This window comes from Saccopteryx leptura, chromosome 5 (genome assembly GCF_036850995.1).
Source record: "Saccopteryx leptura isolate mSacLep1 chromosome 5, mSacLep1_pri_phased_curated, whole genome shotgun sequence".
NCBI lineage: Eukaryota > Metazoa > Chordata > Mammalia > Chiroptera > Emballonuridae > Saccopteryx > Saccopteryx leptura.
Window position 1 is genome coordinate 137,091,352 of NC_089507.1, and position 22,118 is coordinate 137,113,469.

The 22,118-nt window shown below is 38.8% G+C and overlaps 1 protein-coding gene across 6 annotated transcripts in view; it reads right to left on the minus strand.

Annotated features, from left to right (window-relative positions):
* PRPF18 (pre-mRNA processing factor 18) overlaps positions 1 to 22,118 on the minus strand; it is a 52,521-nt gene that overhangs the window by 12,822 nt on the left and 17,581 nt on the right. For 3 of the 6 annotated variants that reach the window (XR_010751540.1, XR_010751538.1, XR_010751539.1), the window contains exon 2: positions 7,459 to 7,527. Coding sequence is in view for 3 of the 6 variants with exons in the window: in XM_066385093.1 (XP_066241190.1) it covers positions 4,519 to 4,541; positions 6,242 to 6,332; positions 7,459 to 7,527 (183 nt within the window). In the remaining 3 variants the exon portion in view is untranslated. Of the gene's footprint in view, positions 1 to 3,773; positions 4,542 to 6,241; positions 6,333 to 7,458; positions 7,528 to 22,118 lie in introns of all 6 variants that reach the window. The other 3 variants (XM_066385092.1, XM_066385091.1, XM_066385093.1) reach the window with 2 other exon arrangements.

Below are 22,118 nucleotides of genomic sequence, written 5' to 3' on the forward strand. Positions count from 1 at the left end.
TCCTCTTGACATAAGTTTGTGTCTTGAGTAGGTTTCTTACATGTGACACTGGTAGTTCCCAGCAGGCTGAAGTACCATAGTCATCAATCGAACATATGTTATAACCAAAATTTGGGAAAGCACAAAATTTTGAAAGCAATAAAGTGGTCTGTTATTCCAACAGATATGAAAAAAATTTTAGGACTTAACAATGTTTTACAAAGTATCATATTTTAAAAAGATATTAGCTTGTAAGAACATGTAATAAATAACTTCAAAATGCAATGGGTATTTAATTTTAAAGCGTGCCTTTAACATTTATGTAAAGACTTTTTTTTGAACTTGTTCAATAGAAACTTATCTGGCCACTGGATAAAGCTAGCAATAAAACTACTGGTCTGCAATGTGTTAAGATTTGGCTCACTGTTTAATATCTTCAGAAACTTTCATGATTATCTTAACATAATTGTTAAGAACAAATAAACAAATATGTATTGGTCATGGTCTGTATGTTTCTCACTAGGTAAAAGCTTTTCCTGTTGATAAGCAACTCCCTTTTTTGAGGCAAAGAAATTACTTGAGAGTATCATCCCCACATAGGATGATTTTTTTGCATGGTGACCTCAGAGCTCATTTTACAGGTCAGGCAACCCAAGAACTCCATACAGAATCCTTTCTATGCTACATGGAGGCTGCACTGCCCATATCATCCTCAGTCTTTAGGACTAGTAGAAAGGACTGATGTGGACCATTAAAACCCAATTCAGAAAACTTTGCGAGTCTTGAGAACTTCCCTGGACCAAGATGTTCTCACTGGTCCAGAGAATCTAAGGTCCTTCTTTAACTTCTGAAAAACATAAGCTTGCTCCCTCTGAAAAGTAACCTGTAGAACCATGCATCAGCCTTATTCTCCATACTTTGACCATCACACTGTCCAATAGGACCTATTAAAATATTGCTAGTTATCTAGTCTGTATTTCCAGAAACATCTCTCAAAAGTTAAAAAAAGCATATGCATAGGTTAACACACCTGCCATCTGATTTCCCTCATGACCTACTTCCTGAAGAATACCTCTACTGAAAAAACAAACCCCTTTCCTCACACTGATTAGAAATCTGTCTTCCTTCCTGTACTGTAATCAGTCCATAACCACACATAACAAGTTTAATCCCTCTTCCACCACAAAGCGCTTGATCTATAACTCTCTTGTCTAGATCCCAACCAAGAGTCTCTTTTCTCAAGGACTCTCGTGTCCTATAGAGCACTGGTCCCCAACCCCCAGGCCGTGGACCGGTACCGGTCCGTGGGCCATTTGGTAAAGGTCCACAAAGAAAGAATAAATAACTTACATTATTTTCGTTTTATTTATATTTAAGTCTGAATGATGTTTTATTTTTTAAAAATGACCAGATTCCCTCTGTTACATCCATCTAAGACTCACTCTTGATGCTTGTCTCGGTTACGTGATACATTTATCCGTCCCACTCTAAAGGCCAGTCTGTGAAAATATTTTCTGACATTAAACTGGTCCACGGCCCAAAAAAGGTTGGGGACTACTGCTATAGAGTATTCAATCCACAAATATTTGTTGAGCACCCACCACAAGTGTAGTGAGTGCATTCTAGACTTGGAGTTATAACAGTGAACTCTGTTCTCGCTCTGTGGAACCAACAATAAATTATTATATCTAATAATGTAACATAAGCTATCATTAGACTTGCCAATAGCCACACCATATTGCCAATTTTATTATATTTATAGTCCACTAAACTTCCTAATTCTTTCACTTATACATTGCTCAGATCAGCGGTTCTCAACCTGTGGGTCGTGACCCCGGTGGGGGTCGAACGACCAAAACACAGGCATCATTTGACCCCCGCCGGGGTCGCGACCTACAGGTTGAGAACCGCTGGCTCAGATATATACTCAAATAACTAGGTAATTGGATCCAAATTATTTTATGGTCATCCTTGGTAAATGTTATATTTTTAGATTCTTCCCTTTTCTTCAGTCTGTCAAGAACTTCTAGAATTCCAGTTTCTTTTCTACCTTAACACACAACCCATCCCTTCTAGTTTCTTGCTATCTATAAATCTGATAAATATGTCTCTGTATAATCATATGAATCGGTCATTACAGTGTTGAACAGGACAGTACTGAAGTCACTAAGACCCTATAACATATGTCACTAGCATGCACTCAAGCAGACATAGATTTATTATTCAGTAGTCCATGGCTTATCTTACTCATCAAGCTATGAGTCACCTAATTGTATTGTCAGTCTATATTTGTCCACAAAAATATTATTGGATTTAGGGTAAATACCTTTGGTTCAGATATACTATGTTCACTAATATTCCCTAATCATTTTGGAAAAAAAGAGAATTTTTTAAAATGTGAAGGTAACAGTTAAAAAAGATAAACAACTAGAGGAGAATAATCACTATGTAGCTATCAATATTAACCAGAGAGCTTTAAAAATAAATACTAGGTATACTTTAAATATGGGAAGGTACTATTATTTTTTTAATACTCTTTGACTTAAAGATAATTTAATTATAAAACCCATATATATATATGTTTATATACATATATATATATATATATAAACCCATATATTTATATATAAAAACCCTTATATATATATAAGCTTTGACCAGGGTACACTGAACACAATTAGCAAATTTAATCATTAGAACTTGTTTTTTTTTATTTTTTTTCCTAACTAAAAACGTTCTGCCTTCAATACATTCAATGGTAGTTATTCATAAAATGAAGTGTCCTAAAATTTCTGTAAATATACTTGAACTCGATAAATTCTATAGTTTATACCAGCGAGTGAGATTAAAATCATTTTTAAAATGCTAATAAATGTGAACAGAGCATAAAGCATAACAAAAATTAACATCTATGACTTGGACTCGAAATACAAACAAAATATACTAATTAATGAATATGGTAATGTTGTTCTCTGGCAAAAAATCTGAAAGCACTTTATGCATTTTAAATGAATTTTAAATTTTAAGTAAGGTTCCAGAGTATCATCTTCAAGCTTCAGAATTAACATACAGCAAAATTCCTTATACAGACACAACATCGGATTCTTGACAATTTGGTAAAGCTAAGAATAGAGTTGATTTTTTTCCCCACTAAGAAGAAAAATTTAACCAGTAGGAGTACACAAGTGTATGTGATGTATGTACAACCAAGAAAATAAACTACAAGCACTTCAGACCTGTTTGTGTAGAGAAGTGTTCTACACTACTTAAAAATTATGTTCATTAAATCAAATTTTTATTATTCATACCTTTACCCTGGTAGATCTACTTTAAAAGTAACAAAATGCAACTGCAAAATACTCTACATTTGTTGCTCTTCATAAATTCCCAAAGCAAACTGCAATAGTCGTATTTCAATGCTAAGGCAATTAAAGCACAACCCATCACCCTGTCTTGCCCTGGATAGGAAACTCAGAAAGTTTTTATTCCACTTATTTATGCATGCAGTGGTTGGTTCTTATATGTGCCCTGACCAGGGATCAAACCCGCAATCTTAGCACATTGTGACAATACTCTAACCAACTGAACAATACTCTAATCCTCCTGGCCAGGGCAGGAGGATTTTATTTTATTCAGAAAAGAATAAAACCTTAAACACAAGTATTTATAAGGAGTGAACTTGTACCCTATCATGCTGTCCTATCTACTATATAATTCTTTTGCTCTCCAAATTTAGTTTTGGAATTGAAGAACGTTAACCTCCAAAGAAATTCTTTCCCCTCCAAACTGCTTACCTGAATATATTTCCACTGTATTTCATCATTTAAAACAGTGATTTTCAACTAGTGTGCTGTGGTATAGTGGTGTGCTGCCAGAACTTTTCTTTTTTTTTTTTTTTTGTATTTTTCTGAAGCTGGAAACAGGGCTAGACAGTCAGACAGACTCCCGCATGCACCCGACTGGGATCCACCCGGCACGCCCACCAGGGGGCGATGCTCTGCCCCTCCGGGGTGTTGCTCTGTTGCGAACAGAGCCACTCTAGCGCCTGGGGCAGAGGCCAAGGAGCCATCCCCAGCGCCCGGGCCATCTTTGCTCCAATGGAGCCTCGCTGCGGGAGGGGAAGAGAGAGACAGAGAGGAAGGAAGGGGGGTGGAGAAGCAGATGGGTGCTTCTCCTGTGTGCCCTGGCCGGGAATCGAACCCGGGACTTCTGCACACCAGGCCAACACTCTACCACTGAGCCAACCGGCCAGGGCCGCCAGAACTTTTCAATTAAAAAAAAATGACAACAGCCAATACAACAATAGCTATCCAGTGTGACTCAATCAAAATTGTACCTTCTTTAAAAAAAAATCAGATTAGCAAAAAATGTATATTTTGGTGTGTGGCATGGCATAATTTTAGTAATTAATTCATGTGTACCATGAGATGAGAAGGAAAATCACTGACTTAAAACGTGTGACATGCTTGGAAAAAATATTTTCCCTACCGTCCTGGCATAGATAATAACCATGGAGACGCCAAGCAGCATTTCCAATAGCTATCTGAAGATAAGCATTAAGCCTAAAAAGAAAGAATAAGAAGAGATCAGAATATTAGAAATATTGTATTAGTCAAAATTTTTATTTCAAGTATTTCACAAGTATTTAGAATGTAACTTTCATCCATCTCTTAAGCATGTTGAAAATATTACCATTCCCTTTACTTAAACAAAAGAAATATTCAAATATGAGATGACTGCCCTGCCCAAGACCACAAATGTCCACGGAAAAGACAAGACTCCAAAGCTAACCTTGTGAGAAAAAAGACAAACATTCCTCTGCAGCCTTTGTGCACTGAAAATTAATACATTTCAGATCTAAAATGACCAGTAATATAATGTACTGACAGTGACTCTAGTTTGCATCTACTTTCCTTTTTTAAAATTCTTATTAAGTGAGAGGAGGGGAGGCAGACAGATTCCCACATGTGCCCTGAATGAGATCCACCCCACAAGTCCCCTAAGGGTGATCCTCTGCCCATCTGAGGCACTGTTCCGTTGTTGGGCAACTAAGCTATTTTTAGCGCCTGAGGCAAAAAGCCATGGCACCATCCGCAGCACCTAGGGCCAACTTGCTCAAACCATAGAGCCATGGCTGCATGAGAGGAAGGGTTGGGTGGGTGGAGAAGCAGATGGTCGCTTCTCCTGTGTGCCCTGACCAGGAATCCAACATAAGACACCCACAGGCCACATGGGCACTGTACCACTGAGCAAACCAGCCAGGACCTGGATCTACTTTTGATGAGTTTTCTCCACAGGTAGTCACACAGAAGACAAAGGCCTAGCTTTTCACAATCCAACCTGAAACTATGTCCACTCCTTGCACAGCAGTGAGACCCCCTGAAAGCAGTGGGGGCTCTGCACACTGGGACAACTGCATAGGCCCACAGCAGATGTGTAAACTCAGATTAAATACTGGCCCTTGAGCAAAACAGCTAAAGGATGAGATTGGTTCACTTGGCCCCCAAACCTCCTACATGCCAAGAACCTTAAAATAAAAGCTACAAAACATAAAGACAAATGAGGACAAATCACTCTTTTTCTAAACCAAACCTGGTGACTTGTGATGAAGGAAAAGAAGAAAAAATAGAAAGCAAAGAAACTCTAAAAGACCCGAGGGTTCAGAAAAGCCTGTATAGCCAGGCCTCAAACAGATTTTAATTTAAAAACACCTATGTGATTGTTATATAGAACTGATTTTTTAAAAATTAGGTACTATGAATAGGCTAACTGAGAGATCATTTCTACAGAAAAGATAAATCTGAATCTACTCAGTTTTTTCAAAGCTTAATTTTAAAAGGGTATTACACATTTATATTACTGATTTTCATGTGTGTAAATTTTAACACTGAATATTAACTCATAAACTAACCAATATTTAGTTTCTCTAAATTTCCAAAGAAAACTGTCTAAATAAAATTAAAGTTTCTTGGTACTTTCCATGGTTTACACAAAATAAACTTCCACCTGATTATCAATACATGAGAATGAGAAACATAACAAGAGGAAAAGCAAGTGATCTGAATTCCTTCTGCAGTGATGGTGACCTAGCCACCCACCCCAATGCTGTCCTTAGTAAGCAGCATGCAGCTAACAGAAACAATCCAAGAATAAAATGTACGGCCATAGAACAAAAACTATTTTTTTTCCCTTAAGTGAGAAGTAAGGAGGCAGAGAGGCTCCCGCATGCACCCTGACCACCCGGCGAGACAAGCTCCCCTACCTGGCAATGCTCTGCTCCAGCTCAGCAACTGAGGCAAGGCCATGGGGCCAACCTCAGCACCTGGGGCCAACTTGTTCCAACCAAGCCATGGCTGCAGGAGTAGAAGAGAGAGGAAGAAAGAGAGAGAGAGAGAGAGAAAAGGGAGAGAGGAGGGGTGAAGCAAATGGTCGCTTCTCCTGTGTGCCTTGACTGGAAATCGAACCTGGGACATCCACATGCCGGGCCAATGCTCTATTGAGCCAACTGGCCAGGGTCCAAAAACATATTCTATGATGAAAGTAACTGGCTGTCATACAGAGGGAGTGAAAACGATACTTTAGCCTCATCAGCATGAGGCTCTGATCACAGAGACCACCAGTCACCCAGGAATGCCAGAGACCCCTTCTCGTGGGTATACTCAGAGCACAGAAATAGCAATGTCGTTCCCACCTCTCTGTCAGAGCCCTGCCTACTGTTCTGGAACTGTCACTGAAATCCTCTACTGCTACTCTCTTGGGAGGCACAGCCACCAAAAGGCCGCCTCCTCACCCTCAGCTTATGGCCCACCAAGCAGTGTCCGATTTCCCTCCCCTCTACCAACTGACAGCTGTCCACTCGACCCGTTCTAAACCGCCCCAGCAGCTTGGACACCAGAGCTCGTTCCCCAGGCCGTCTCCTTCCAGGGCCCCTTCAGGAGGAAGACACTGAGCACAGGGAAAGTCTTCCCCTACAAGGTGTCTACTACGATCGCAGACCTGAAATGGGAAAGATGAATGCCCGCAGCCTCACTCGGAACATTTCCTCAAAGAAACAAGTATAAAGTGTGGTCACACTCCACTGCACAATTAGTACAACAGTACAGCTATATTATGAATAAAGTAGGTGTTTATAGCTACACAACATTTTTCTATGGGACAATTTGTTCCAAACAATAACCAACAATCTACAAATTTTGATTCAGCCCAATTCATGAAGTGAACATTGTTCATGATTGAAGAATCTTTACACCTATCTTAAAAATGACTAAAACATACGGTGTGGTTGCAAACTTTAACACTGAATGCCCCGCCACAATAAAGCTAACAATACATATGAAAAAGTTTTTTCTACTAATTCAATTTACATTTATTATTAAATCTCCTAAGTAAAACCTCCCAAACTAAATGTACATATCATGTACACAACCTAGATAGACTCATAACCATAATTCCGATGCACAATGTAGTAATGTAACGTACCTTCACACAATCTCTTTGCAACACGAATTTAACATCTGTTATGGATTCTTTAATGTCAGAAGAAAGATTCTGGAAAAGAAAAAAAGCATTACAAATTTTAGAAGCTATTGTGTATAGCTACAAACTTCAGTCATTCTAATTTTATATATTCTATTTTTTTTCTTTTGTATTTTTCCAAAGCTGGAAACGGGGAGGCAGTCAGACAAACTCCTACCTGCGCCCAACCGGGATCCACCCGGCATGCCCAACAGGGGGCAATGCTCTGCCCATCTGGGGCGTTGCTCTGCTGCAACCAGAGCCATTCTAGCGCCTGAGGCAGAGGCCATGGAGCCATCTTCAGCGCCCGGGGCCAACTTTGCTCCAATGGAGCCTCGGCTGCAGGAGGGTAAGAGAGAGACAGAGAGGAGGGAGAGGGGGAGGAGTGGAGAAGCAGATGGGCGCTTCTCCTGTGTGCCCTGGCTGGGAATCGAACCCGGGACTCCTGCATGCCAGGCCGACGCTCTACCACTGAGTCAACCGGCCAGGGCCTATATATTCTATTTTATAAAGTCAGTTAAAAAAAGCATTTTTTGAGAAATGTCACCCTTTTCCGTAGCTTTCCAAAAAGGGGTCTGAGATAGGACTTGGTCTATTTCTGAGTAGCACTGTTCAGTTACCCTGCACACTGCTCTTCACACAATCTCTCACATTCAGTTCTTTAATCCAAACACTGAGAAGTAACTGTTGAAGAAGGGGCAAATTTAGACTACAATGCCACCCAGTGGTTGAACACGTTTAAAAGTTCCCTAACACACAAAACAGTATGCTATGATCCTTGAGTAAATTTCTTAACTGATTCCAAGATCATCCACTAATATTTAGGCAGATGTTACCACTTACAGTCCAACAGAATGGCGGCTATTTAACAGCTCTGAACGGAGTCTGAAATGTGTTCTACACAATGGTAATGTTTATGCAGCGGTTCCAATTGGTTATTCAACTCATTTGTGAGATTATAATGACATAAAAATTGTCCTCGACTCTCTGAAGTATGAGGAGCATAACTGGATCATTTGTGTGGATCTTAAAATGGTAAATTTCCTGCTAGGACAACAGAAAGGTTTCACGAAGTATGCTTGCTTTCTGTGTTTGTGGGACAGCTGAGCTTGGGAGAAACATTGGACACAGAAGGAGTGGCCGAAACATGAAGCTCTGGAAGTAGGGATGCAAAATATTGTGAATGAATCTGTAGTTAATTGAGACAGAATCATTTTTGACCCCTTTCGCATCAAACTTGGCTTAATGAAGCAGTTTGTTCAGGTTTTCAATAGATAAAAGTGAATGCTTTCAACATATTATTTTTGCTTTTCCTGCTTTCTCTTTTGAGAAGATAAAAGCAGGTATATTCGATGGACCTCAAACTGAACCCTTATATGTGACGAAGAATTTGCTAGGAAGATAAATTTGCCAAGAGGAGAAAGCAGCATGGCAGTCTTTTGTGGCAGTTACAAAGAACTTCCTTGGAGGCAACAAAAAGCAGAAAACTATGAACTTCTAGTTCAAAGGATGCTGTTGGCTTTCCACGACATGGATGTAACATGAGCGTTAAGATTCACTTCCTGAAAGAGGACACGAACAGACACTTCTCCCAGGAAGAAATACAAATGGCCAATAGATATATGAAAAGATGCTCATCTTCATTAGTTATTAGAGAAATGCCAATCAAAACTAAATGAGATACCACCTCACACCTGTTAGATTAGCTATTATTAACAAGACAGGTAATAGCAAGTGTTGAAGAGGCTGTGGAGAAAAAGAAACCCTCATCCACTGTTGGTGGGAATGTAAAGTAGTACAACCATTATGGAAGAAAGTATGGTTGTTCCTCAAGAAACTAAAAATAGAACTACCATATGACCCAGCAATCCCTCTACTGGGTATATACCCCCAAAACTCAAAAACATTGATACGTAAAGACACATGCAGCCCCATGTTCACTGCAGCATTGTTCACAGTGGCCAAGACATGGAAACAACCAAAAAGTCCTTCAATAGATGACTGGATAAAGAAGATGTGGTACATATATACTATGGAATACTACTCAGCCATAAGAAATGATGACATGGGATCATTTACAACAAAATGGATAGATCTTGATAACATTATACGGAGTGAAATAAGTAAATCAGAAAAAACTAAGAACTGCATGATTCCATACATAGGTGGGACATAAAAACGAGACTAAGAGACATGGACAAGAGTGTGGTGGTTACGGGAAGGGGGGGGGGGATGGAAGAGAGGAAGAGAGAGGGGGGAGGGGAGGGGCATAAAGAAAACCAGATAAAAGGTGACAGGATAATTTGACTTTGGGTGACGGGTATATAACATAATTGAATGACAAGATAACCTGGAGATGTTTTCTTTGAACATATGTACCCTGATTTATTAATGTCACCCCATTAAAATTAACAAAAATTTATAAAAAAAGAAAAAAGATTCACTTCCTGAACAGTCACCTTGATAAGTTTCCCGAAAATCTTGGAGCTGTTAGTGAGGATCAGACTACTGCTATAGTATCAAATGAGATTGTCCTCAACAAGTACACAAACGCAAGAGCTACAAACGCAAATTTTTGCCTGAATAGAATTTAAATAAGTTTTGCGCAAATTTTATGATTAAAATAAGTGTTTTAATATGTTCTGTTTTAAAACTGTAGACAAATTCTGATGCAATCATATCTTTTAGTATATTAGTGTATTTATTACATTATGTAAATTATTATATTTTCACAGAGATGATGCCCATGAAGACATTCTACTTCATTAGTTATTAGAGAAACAACATTCATTATGTTAAACTAAATGTTGAAAATTTTACAATAAGATGAAAACCTAAAATCTTGAATTGTAAAAAAACTGTAGCTTACAGAGAAAAACTAATGTCAGATTTGAGATCAGCACACTCAAATTAGGTAAGAACAAATATGTTTGTGAATGCAAAAAATTTTGTTCCCCAGTGTAATCTAATTAATAATTCCCACTAAAGTGCCTAACTAAAGGAGAAGGAAAGAAAAGAGAAATAAAAGAAACGATGACCCATACCCTCTCCCAACCCCACCCTGGAAAACGACCGCCGGGCCCCTTGGGTTCGGTTCCCCTGTCCAAAGAGCACCCTCTAGAGCAGTGTTTCCCAACCTTTTTTGTGCCATACCCCACCTTAACCTTTCTAAAATTTTTATGTCCCCCCCATGTAACATACATAATTTTTAACATTAAAAAATTGATTTGTTCACTTAATAAACATAAATGATAGGTTCTAGGAAGAAATCACTAAGAAATTGTTAACAAAACACAGTAAGTAAAATTTCAAAACATATAATGAAAAACAAATTTAAATTCCAAATAATTTTAATACAGATTTTTCTATATTAATTTATTATTTTAAATTAGTGTGATCCTTGCGCTTGACGCTTGCTGCACAGAGATTTTATATTAGGTTCCAATTTGGTTAGCTTTAGTCTCAAGTCTCCACGTTGTGTTATATCAGCCAATTTCTTTTTTTTACCAGTAAATCATTTACAGCACTAAATCCACATTCAGCTAAAAATGAAGATGGAAACGGTAGCAATAGTTTTCTTGCACATTTGGTTGAATTTGGGTATTTGATTTCTGTTTCCTCACAAAGCCATGCCATCGCTCTTTTGATATTAAATAAAGCTTTAACTGACTCATCATTTTGCAATTCTGCGAGTTCTTCTTGATACTGCATATTTGATATATCAGACAAATCCACGAACATTGGCTGCATCATCCATGTTGGGAAATCAATTTGTTTTAAATCAGAAAATCTTTCTTTTAAATCAGCCGATAGAATATTCAAATGATTGACAATAACAAGTAAAGCGGTATCAGTTACTTCACATTTTTGGAGCCAATGAAACTGTTTAAAGTTTTTGTTGTTAATATGTTTCTGACATAACTCAATATTGGTAATGAAACCAAATATCTTTGCTTTTGCATCGACAAGAGTTTTATTTGTTCCTTGAAGTTGCTTATTTAATATATTTAGTTTTTCAAAGATATCAGCTAAATAACTCACAAATGCTTTACCATCTATTGTTAACAGATACTTCATTTCAGGTTTGTCGCTTAAAAAATCACTAAGAGTATCAAACAGTTCCATAAATCTTTTCAAACAGTTTCCTTTAGATAGCCATCTTACTTCATATGAAGTAAAAGTCTCACATGGTCTTCATTTTGTTCTTCACAAAATAGCTTGAAAAGACGCTCACATTTGGCACTAGCTTTAATAGCATTAACACACTTTATTACTGTATGTAAAACTTCATTCAGAACAGGCGAGATATTTTTAGCTATCAAGTTTTTCCTATGAATAACACAATGCACAAGAATCATTTCTGGATTCGCATCTTTCATCAATTTTAAGCAGCCATTTTTCTTGCCCATTATATTGGGAGCACCATCTGCAGCACAAGATGTTATATTTTTCATTGGTATATCATTGACATCTAAGTAGTTTTTTAGCTTATTATATATATCTTTGGAGGTAGTGGTGCTTTCTAATCTTTTACAGAACAACATTTCTTCAGCAAAATGTCCTTTATCAATATATCTTACGTAAGTTATCAATACTGCCTCACTGTCTCTCAAAGTTGATTCATCCATTTGCAAGGAGAATTTTCTTGTTTTCAGCTTTTCAATAAGTTGTTTTCAATATCCTCACTCATTTCGTCTATTCTTCTGCTAACAGTATTGTTACTGAGTGGCATAGCTTTTACATCTTTGTCATCTTTTTCAAGAACTGTTTTAAGAAATGCTGATATTGACAGTTTTATTAAACTCTCTCCTATAGTGTGATTTTCTCCAGTTTTAGCGATGAATAAAGAAATTTGATAACTAGCCTCAAGAACACGATTATTAGTTGAAGTATGAGCAGTAAATAGAGACTTTAATGTTGTTCTTTTTTCAAAATTTTTCTTTAAAGTTTTAAAGTAACTCAAATCTGAATTAATATGAGCACTATGTTTTGCCTTCAAATGCGCCTCAAGACGACCTCGTTTCATTGATTCGTTGGTCAAGCATTGCTGGCATAAAAGACAAAAAGGAATCCGCTCATCGTGAACAGCGGGTATGAACCCAAATTTTAAATATTCCTCCGAATACTGACGAGTTTTTTTCTTGCTTGCACCACTCATTTTACTATGGGCTATAATAAAAATAAGATCAATTAAAAACTAATATTAAAATGTTAAAATATATTCAATGTGACATAGAGTAAACGTATACTAAAAATTCATATTTATTTAAATGTATATAACACATTTACTACACTACCACCGCAAATCAAAAGGTATCTATATTTTTTCCACTTGACAAAATTTTCTGGAAAGTTATGCTTCTAAAATTAAAATTGTTGTGCATGCACTATTATAGCCCCAATAATATTTATAAAATATTATTGCTTTCTAGCCCTGATGCAAGAAGTACTTAATAAAGAGTTTAATATTGATAAAAATAAAATCAAATACTTACCAATTTTATCTATACAATATATATGTATATTTATTAAATCAACGAGCTTTTACAACAGTTTTGACTAACACTTATTTCAAATTAACACCAACTGAATGATGTGAAACACTACAGAAGTTGCGATGGGCCAATTAGGTGAGAATAACTGCGTTGTTTAGGAGTTTTTAAAACGTCCGGGGTTCCCTGCAGCAGACGGCACGCTCCACGGTGAACCCAGGACGAAGTTTATTTGACGACGCCAATCACCCAGTTGATATTCTGGTCTCGTCAAACGAAATTATACTTAATAATTATTTAACGCAATTATTTAAGAATTGCATTTTTTGTTAAATTTGGCACCGATATCTAGCATTGCATTTAAATGGCCCAGGGCAAAAGAGTTAAAGTCGTGTCGAGTCCATTTTCAAATTGCCCCCCTTAACTATCGAATTGCTCCCCTGTGGGGTGTGGGCCCCATGTTGGGAAACACCGCTCTAGAGGCAGACAGACGGGGAAGGCTGAGGAGAACATGCCCCCCCCCAGTGCAGTCCCTGTTCTGTCCTATGTAAGGAGAGACGTCACTCCAGGAGAAAATTCTAGTTCATAACTAGTTCCGTGCCCCATCTAGTTCCACATTATCTCCTGAATGGATTCAGAATCCTGATAACTAATATGCTGTTCTTAACCTGTAAATGCAGGTAAAAGCATCTTGCATTTCAGTCTCGTGACCAAACACAAATAATTTGTAAATACATGCTGAAATAAACCTGGGATTTGCACACACTCTACCTAAACTGCTAAAGACAGGACTGTCGAGAAGAAAGGTGGAATGAGCATTTCACAGCACAAATAAGCAGCTCTCCGCAGAGCTGCGAGAATGAATGGTCTCTGGAAATGTCACTGATGTGTCTTTTATCACTGCCAATGTCTTCCTACCTCCTTCCTTTCCTTATGCCATCACCTCTCTCAGAGCTACTAGCACTCTCCCCACACGGCACTCCTTCCCAGAGGTTGTAAATAAATATAGAACTCCCCAAACTTTGTGCTCACTCCACTGCTGTAATCCTTTCCTTTGTGTTAACATTAATAAGTCAGCTTTAAAGAAAGTGCCACAAGGCACATCCAGGGGTCGTCAAACTTTTTATAAAAACCGCCCACTTTTGCAGTGCTGGTCAACCTGGTCCTTACCGTGCAACCAAACAGCGCTGCGATTGGCCCATCATGAAAGCTGGAACGCCCACTAGTGGGCGGTAGGGACCAGGTCTACCAGCACTGCAAAAGTGGGCAGTTTTTATAAAAAGTTTGACGACCCCTGCATGCAGAAGGGCTTCCTGAGCTTTCCTCCCCAGTCCTTAGCCCTTGACAACACCACATATAAAAACCAATCAAAATGCCCTCCTTTCTTAGCCTAAAAGTACCTACTTCAAGGAATTTGGTGATGATGTTCATGTCTTTATGATCATCACCTTTTCCTAAAGACTCTCCCAGGACCTGCAGAAAAACAATGCCTCGCACCTGACTAGTCCTGGTGGTGGTGACTCCACAGCCGAGGTGAGCGGCCTAAATCTGCTCAGTTGCCCCACAGGTCACCTCGGATATTACCAATTTCTGTTATAAGAGGTTTTTAAAATTGTTTTTTATAGTATTTTGACAAATTAGAAAAGCAAATGTAGAAAGTAACTCTTTTAGGCTACCATTTGTATTTAAAAAACAGAAAACAGACTCTGGTCAAGATGAGAGTGTAGATAAGTGCTCCTCAGGCCTCTTTCCACAACCACATCAAAATTACAACTAAATTATAGAATAACCATCATTGAGAACCACCTAAAGAACAGATGACAGACGTCCTAGGGACATAAAGAAGGAGCCACTAGGAGACTGGCAGGAGGGTGGAGATATAGACCCCACAGTGTGGGGATTCAGAATTATGTTATTTGTCGGCTGCAGAGGTCCCCCCGAGGAGTGAAGGATCCAGCCCCACACTGGGCTCCCAAACCTGGGACAACCAGTGCCAGGAAGGAGTCCCCCTAACACCGGCCTCTGAAAACCAGCAAGGATTGCTTCCAAATAACAGGGCTAATAAAGACCAAAGTGTTCTTAAAGGACCTGAGCAAAGACTCCCTTGCTTGTAAATTCACTCACTGTAGGCTCCAACACACAGGCAGCAATTACAAACACCGGGGACATACAGGGAAGAATTAAATGGATGAGACTCAGGGCAAAGGCTGGAAGGGCAGAGGTCAAGGCAACTGCCTCTTGGGAAGGATGAACTGGCAGGTGCCAAATCTCAGCTCTCCAATGACCTAGATAACACTGTTTACCTTGCCTTGTTGATTCCATGAGATCCCCTCCACCAAACTCATACACCTGATTGGGGCCACTTGCTGCAGCTTACCCACACCAATGGCCATCCTTAGCTGGTGCTGAAACTTACATAAAATCTCTCAAAGGTCCAAAAACACCAAACAAGCAATGGTGGGCCTCAGTATGCCCTGTACCTCTTCCTAAGCAGTCCCAAGTTTGGCACAAGCAGCAACTGGTCTCAACTTGCATTTTAACTCCTACCAGGTGGCGCCAACCTTGCAAAAAGGGCAGCTGAATTGACCTGCACTGAAGCCCTTTTAAGAGGTTCCAGAACCAACAGTCAGTGGCTGGCTTCAAATAACACCAGAGCACCACGCAACCTGTACCACAAATGATACACCTGACGGGTAGCTAAACTTAGCTGGCACCAGAGCCCCATTAAAATGATTCCTACCCTGTGTGGTCAGATCCCACACAACAGTTTAAATGCTGTAGTCAGTCAGAGAGGGCCAATGAGACCCACTGAAATGCCAACAGTAATCAGGCTCAACTACAACAGAAAGGCACACACAACTCACACAGGGGACAGGGGACACCTCTAGAGCACCTGGCTGAGGTGACCAAGGAGACTTCACCACTGGGCCTCTCAGGACACCTACTACATAAGGCCGCAATGCCAAGAGTGGTAGACATAGCAGATCTACCTAATATACAGAAATCAACACTGGGAGTCAGTCAAAAAAGAGACAATAAAAGAACTGGACAAAACTTCAGAAAAAGAACTAAACAAAATGGAGATAAGCATCTACCAGATGCAGAGTTCAAAACACTGGTTATAAGGATGCTCAACAACTTAGGAGGAAAATAGATGAACTCAGTGACAACTTCAACAAAGAAACAGAAACCATAAAAAAAGCAACCAGTAAGAAATGAAAAACACTGTAACTGCAATGAAAAATACATTTGAGGGAAACATCAGCAGATTAAATGAAACCTAAAAACAAGCAGAGGATCAAATCAGCCATTTGGAAGAAAAAGTAGCGGGAAACAATCAGAACAGCAAAAGAAAAAGGAATCCAAAAAACAAGGGTAGTTTAAGGGACCTCTGGGACAACATTAAGCATGCTAACATCCACATCATCACCACCTAATTTTATTATAAAAATAAAATAAAATACCTAGAAATATTTTTTTGTGTGTGACAGAGACAGAGAGTCAGAGAGAGAGGGACAGATAGGGACAGACAGACAGGAAGGGAGAGAGATGAGCAGCATCCACTCTTCATTGCGGCTCCTTAGTTGTCCATTGACTGCTTTCTCATATGTGCCTTGACCAGGGGGCTACAGCAGACCAAGTGATTCCTTGCTCAAGCCAGCAACTTTGGATTCAAGCTGGTGAGCTGTGCTCAAACAGATGAGCCTGCGCTCAAGCTGGTGACCTCAGCGTTTTGAACTTGGGTCCTCTGCATCCCAGTCTGATGCTCTATCCACTGTGTCACCACCTAGTCAGGCCTAGAAATAAATTTAAACAAGGAGATCAAATACTTGTGCTCAGAAAATTATGAGACACTGAAGAAAGAAATTCAAGAATATGCAAATAAAATGAAGCATATACCATGCTCATGGATAGGAAGAACTAACATCACTAAATTGTCCACACCTAAAGTAAGGACATATAAGATTACCTAAAGTAATCTACAGATTCAATGCAATCCCCATTAAAATATCAATGGCATTTTTCACAGAACTAAAACAAATAATCCTAAAATTTATTCAAAACCACAAAAGCCCCAATAGCCAAAGCAATCTTGAGAAAGAACAAAGTTAGAGGTATCACACTACCTAGTATCAAACTATACTTCAAGGATATAGTAATCAAAGTGGCATGGTACATAGATCACTGGAACAAACTAGAGAACCCAAAAATAAACCCACATCTGTATGGTCAATTAACCTAATACAAAGGAGGCATAAATATACAATGGGGTAAAGATAGTCTCTTTAATAAATGGTGTTGGGAAAACTGGACATATACATGCAAAAAAGTGAAACTAGACCACCTTTTTTACATCTTATACAAGAATAAACCCAAAACGGACTAAAGACTTAAGTTTAAGACTCAAAAGAATGAAAATTCTAGAAGAAAACACAGGCAGTAAACTCTCTGACATCACTCTTGATGTTATTTTTTTGGATATGTCTCCTAAAGCAAGGGAAACAAAAATAAAAAATAAACGGGGCTATATCAAACTAAAGAGCTTTTGCACAGCAAAGCAAATCATTAACAAAACAAAAAGACAACCTACTGAATGGGAGAAGATATAACTGATAAGGGATTAATATCCAAAATATATAAAGAACTCATATAACATAACATAACACAACACACACACACACACACACACACACACACACACACACACACGGCAGAAGACCTGAATAGACATTTCTCCAAAGAAGACATACAGATGACCAACAGACACGAACGCTCAACATCACTAATCAACAGGGAAATGCAAATTAAAATCACAATAAGATATCATCTCTCACTTGTCAGACTGCCTATCATAAATAAATCAACAAGTAAGTGATAGTGAGGATGAGGAAAAAAGGGAACCCCCTTGCACTGTAGGTGGGATTGCAAATTGGTGCAGCCATATGGAAAACAGTATGAAGGTTCCACAAAAATTAAAAATACAGTGTGTTTGTAAAGTCATGGTGCACTTTTGGCCAGTCACAGGAAAGCAACAAAGACGATAGAAATGTGAAATCTGCACCAAATAAAAGGAAAACCCTCCCAGTTTCTGTAGGATGATGTGGCAGCATGTGTGCATGTGCAAATGATGATGTAACACCGTGTATACAGTGGAGCAGCCCACAGCCATGCCAGTTGAGATGTGGACGGTACAGAGGAAAGTTCAGTGTGTTCTGTGGCTCGCTAAATTCGAATCTGTGACCAAAGTGCAACGTGAATATCAGCGCGTTTATAACGAAGCGCCACCACATAGGAATAACATTACTCGGTGGGATAAGCAGTTGAAGGAAACAGGTAGTTTGGTGGAGAAACCCCATCCTGGTTGGCCATCAGTCAGTGATGAGTCTGTAGAGGCTATACGGGATAGATACCTAAGGAGCCCTAAAAAATCTGTGCATGCGTGTGCTCGACAATTACACCTAAACAAGACTACAGTTCATAAGGTGTTAAAGAAACATCTCTGTTTTACGGGGTACAAATTGTAGCTGTTGCACACTATCAAACTGGCGGACAGACCCACATGATGCGTGTTTGCTACAGATATGCTTCATGAGATCGACAATGATGCAAGATTTTTGCAGAAGAGGGTGTTTAACGATGAGGCAACCTTCCATATCTGTGGACATGTTCATCGCCATAACGTCCGAAAATGGGCTGCTGAACATCCTCATGCCTACGTTGAGTACAAACGTAACACCCCTAAAGTGAATGTGTGGTGTGGCCTGATGCATGATAAGGTGATAGGCCCATTTTTTTCGCGGAGCAGTCTGTGACAGCAAAGTCCTATCTTGACATGTTGGAAATATGCAGTGCCACAATTTCCAGAAGGTGTCATCTTTCAACAGGACGGCGCTCCTGCAGACTACGCCACCATTGTTCGTGAGTTTCTGGATAGAACATTCCCCCAGCGGTGGATAGGCAGGGGTTCTGTCAAGCCATGGCCACCACAATCCCCGGATCTGACGCCCTTAGACTTTTACTTTTGGGGTAAAAGTCTTGATTGAACGTATCAACGACATTAATCACTTAAAACAGAGAATCACAGACGTTATTCACTCTGTTACACCAGACGTCCTTACCCATGTGTGGCAAGAACTTCACTATCATTTGGATGTGTGTAGGGCAACAAATGGAGCCCACATCAAACTGGACTGAATAGGTATGAAACTGAAAGAGTTTTCCTTTTATTTGGTGCAGATTTCACATTTCTATCATCTTTTGTTGCTTTCCTGTGACTGGTCAAAAGTGCACCATGACTTTATGGACACACGGTATAACTACCTATAAGCCCAGCAACTCCATTTCTGCATATTTATCCAAAGAAATCCAAAACACTAGTTCAAAAAGATATATTCATCCCTATGTTCAATGCAGCATTATTTACAATAGCCGAGAAATGGAAGCAACGTAAGGGTTCCTTGGACAACTGGATCAAAAAGATGTGCTACATATATACAATAGAATATTACTGGCGACAAAAAAATGAAATCTTGGCATTTGTTACAACATAGACAGCCTGGAGGGCATTAAGTCAAGTGAAATAAATTAGAGAGAGAAAGACAGGTACCATATGATTTCATATATATGTGGAATCTAAAAAACAAAATAAACAAAACAGAAGCAAACTCAGATACAGAGAATAAATCGATGATTACCAGATGGAGGGGCATTAGGGGGATAGATGAAAAAGGGAAAGGCATTAAGAAGTACAAATTGGTTGTTACAAAATAGTCATGGGGATGTAAAGTACAGCATAGGGAATATAGTCAATGATACTGTAATAATTATGTATTGTAATAACTATGTATTGTGTCAGATGGGTACTAGACTTACTGGAGTGATTACTTTGTAAATTATATAAATATCTATGCACTATTATGTACCCCTGAAACTAGTATATTATTGTACGTTAACTGTAGTAGAACAAAAAAAAAAACTTTCAGGAGAAAAATACATTTGTTTTTATATGTGAAGATACACAATAATTGTCAGATACATAAAAACTGATAGCCGTAGCTACTTTGGAGAAGATGAACTGGGCCGCTGGGGAACATGAGCAAGAGAAAACATTTTATCATATACCCTTCGGGATGTTTTGAATTTGAAAACGATATGCTTGCTTTTCAGTTTAAATTTTTTTATTGATTGATTTTAGAGAGAGAAGAGAGGGAGACATAAAAACATCGATTTGTTCCACTTTTTATGCATTCATTTTTTAAATTTAAAATCGATTTGAGAGAGGGGAAGAAGAGGTGGGAGAAAAACGGGGAGGTGGTAAAGGGAGAAGGAGGTAGGGAGAAAAAAAAAGAGCAGACAGAGAGAGATATTGTTGCAACAGAGACAACTGTTTAATTGTGCACTCATTGGTTGCTTCTCATGTGACCTGATCAGAGCTTGAACCCACAACCTTGGCATATCAGGACAACACTCTACACAACTGAACTACTCAGCCAGAGCAGATATGCTTACTTTTTCTAAAATTAAATATATAGGTGCTCTATGACAGAGAAAATCTACTTCCTAGCTTTTTCCCAGAGAAGTGAAAACCTAAGACTTGTACGAAAAGGTTCACAGCAGCTTTAATTTTAACAGCCAAATCTTGAAAACAGCCTATCATCAGTAGAACAGATAAACAAACTGAGTATACACTGAAAACACTATGCTACTCAGCAATAAAAGGAATAATAAACAACTGATATATACAATATCATGAATATAACTCAGAACATTTTTTGATTAACCAAAGTGGGACATAAAAGAGTCCACAGTATAATGCCACTTATGTGAAGTTCCATAGCAGGCAAAACTGAATATAACGAAAAGAAATCAGAACAGTGGTTGCTTGTAGGGGCAGCAGGGACAGGGACTGACAGCAAGGTGGAAGGAGGGTAATATACAGTATCTTGATTCACACTGGGTTACAGAGGTGCATGCACTTGTCAAAATACATTAAATGGCACACTATGATTTGTGTATTTCTTCATATGTAAATATTTGCAGACTCACCAAAAAAAGTATGAAGAAACATTAGGTAATGATACACATGCCAAATTGTTTCAAGGTAAACTGTACCAATATCTGCAACATAATTTGAAATGCATAAAGATGAGTAAATTGTTTTCATTACTCTAACTGCAGCTGAAAAACCCTGTCTCTTTGGAACTGCTTGCTGTTCCAGAAGAGCTGCTGCATCCTTGGTAATTTTAAGTGGCGTCTCAGCTTTTTATCTGGGGCAGTTGATATAAACTGCCAAGATTGCCTCCTGGCAAAGAGGAGAAGCTGCTGAAAGAGCCTATCACATACCCTAATATATTTTGCCTGGTGTAACTAGACTGAGGTTAAAGTAGTTTATGCAGTGCTAGATGAATTGATGAATGGATACAGAATGATGGATACTTATATGATAAAGCAAATATATTAAAATGTTAATTGCAGGTTTAATTGTAAAATCCAGGTTGTAGGCACATGAGTGTTCACTATCCAATTCGTTTGAATTTTCTGTAACTTTTACTGTAAAATTTTCTGAAACGAGAAAAAAAAATCTTTTCAGCAGATGTCAAAATATGGTATCAGAATGACAGTAAACTCCCTCCATACTGTCTTTTGATTGTACAATACTAAAAACACTCTCAAAGGCTCCTCACTAATCACTAAAGACAGACAAGTTGGAAAGGGATATAGAAGACCGTTGCAAGTAAAGGGGTGAACAAGTATGGGGAAAGGCAAGTTCAATAAACTGTAAAAGCAGAAAAGTTCAGTCAAGATGGACCAACTGTGACTGGAGCTAGGAGGTGATAATGGGCATGGAGACTTTCCTCAGCATACACATTACTAGTTCTTGAGCTTTCTGAGTCAAAGATCCCTTTAATAATATTATAATCAGGAGAAGGGGAAGAGGGGACATATATATACCTGCATGCTAAATTTTTTAAGACTTTCATTTATTCATTTTTTAGAGAGGAGAGGGAAGGGTAGGAGCAGGAAGCATCAACTCCCATATGTGCCTTGACTAGGCAAGCCCAGTTTTGAACAAGCAACCTCAGCATTCCAGGTCGATGCTTTATCCACTGCACCACCACATATCAGGCATGC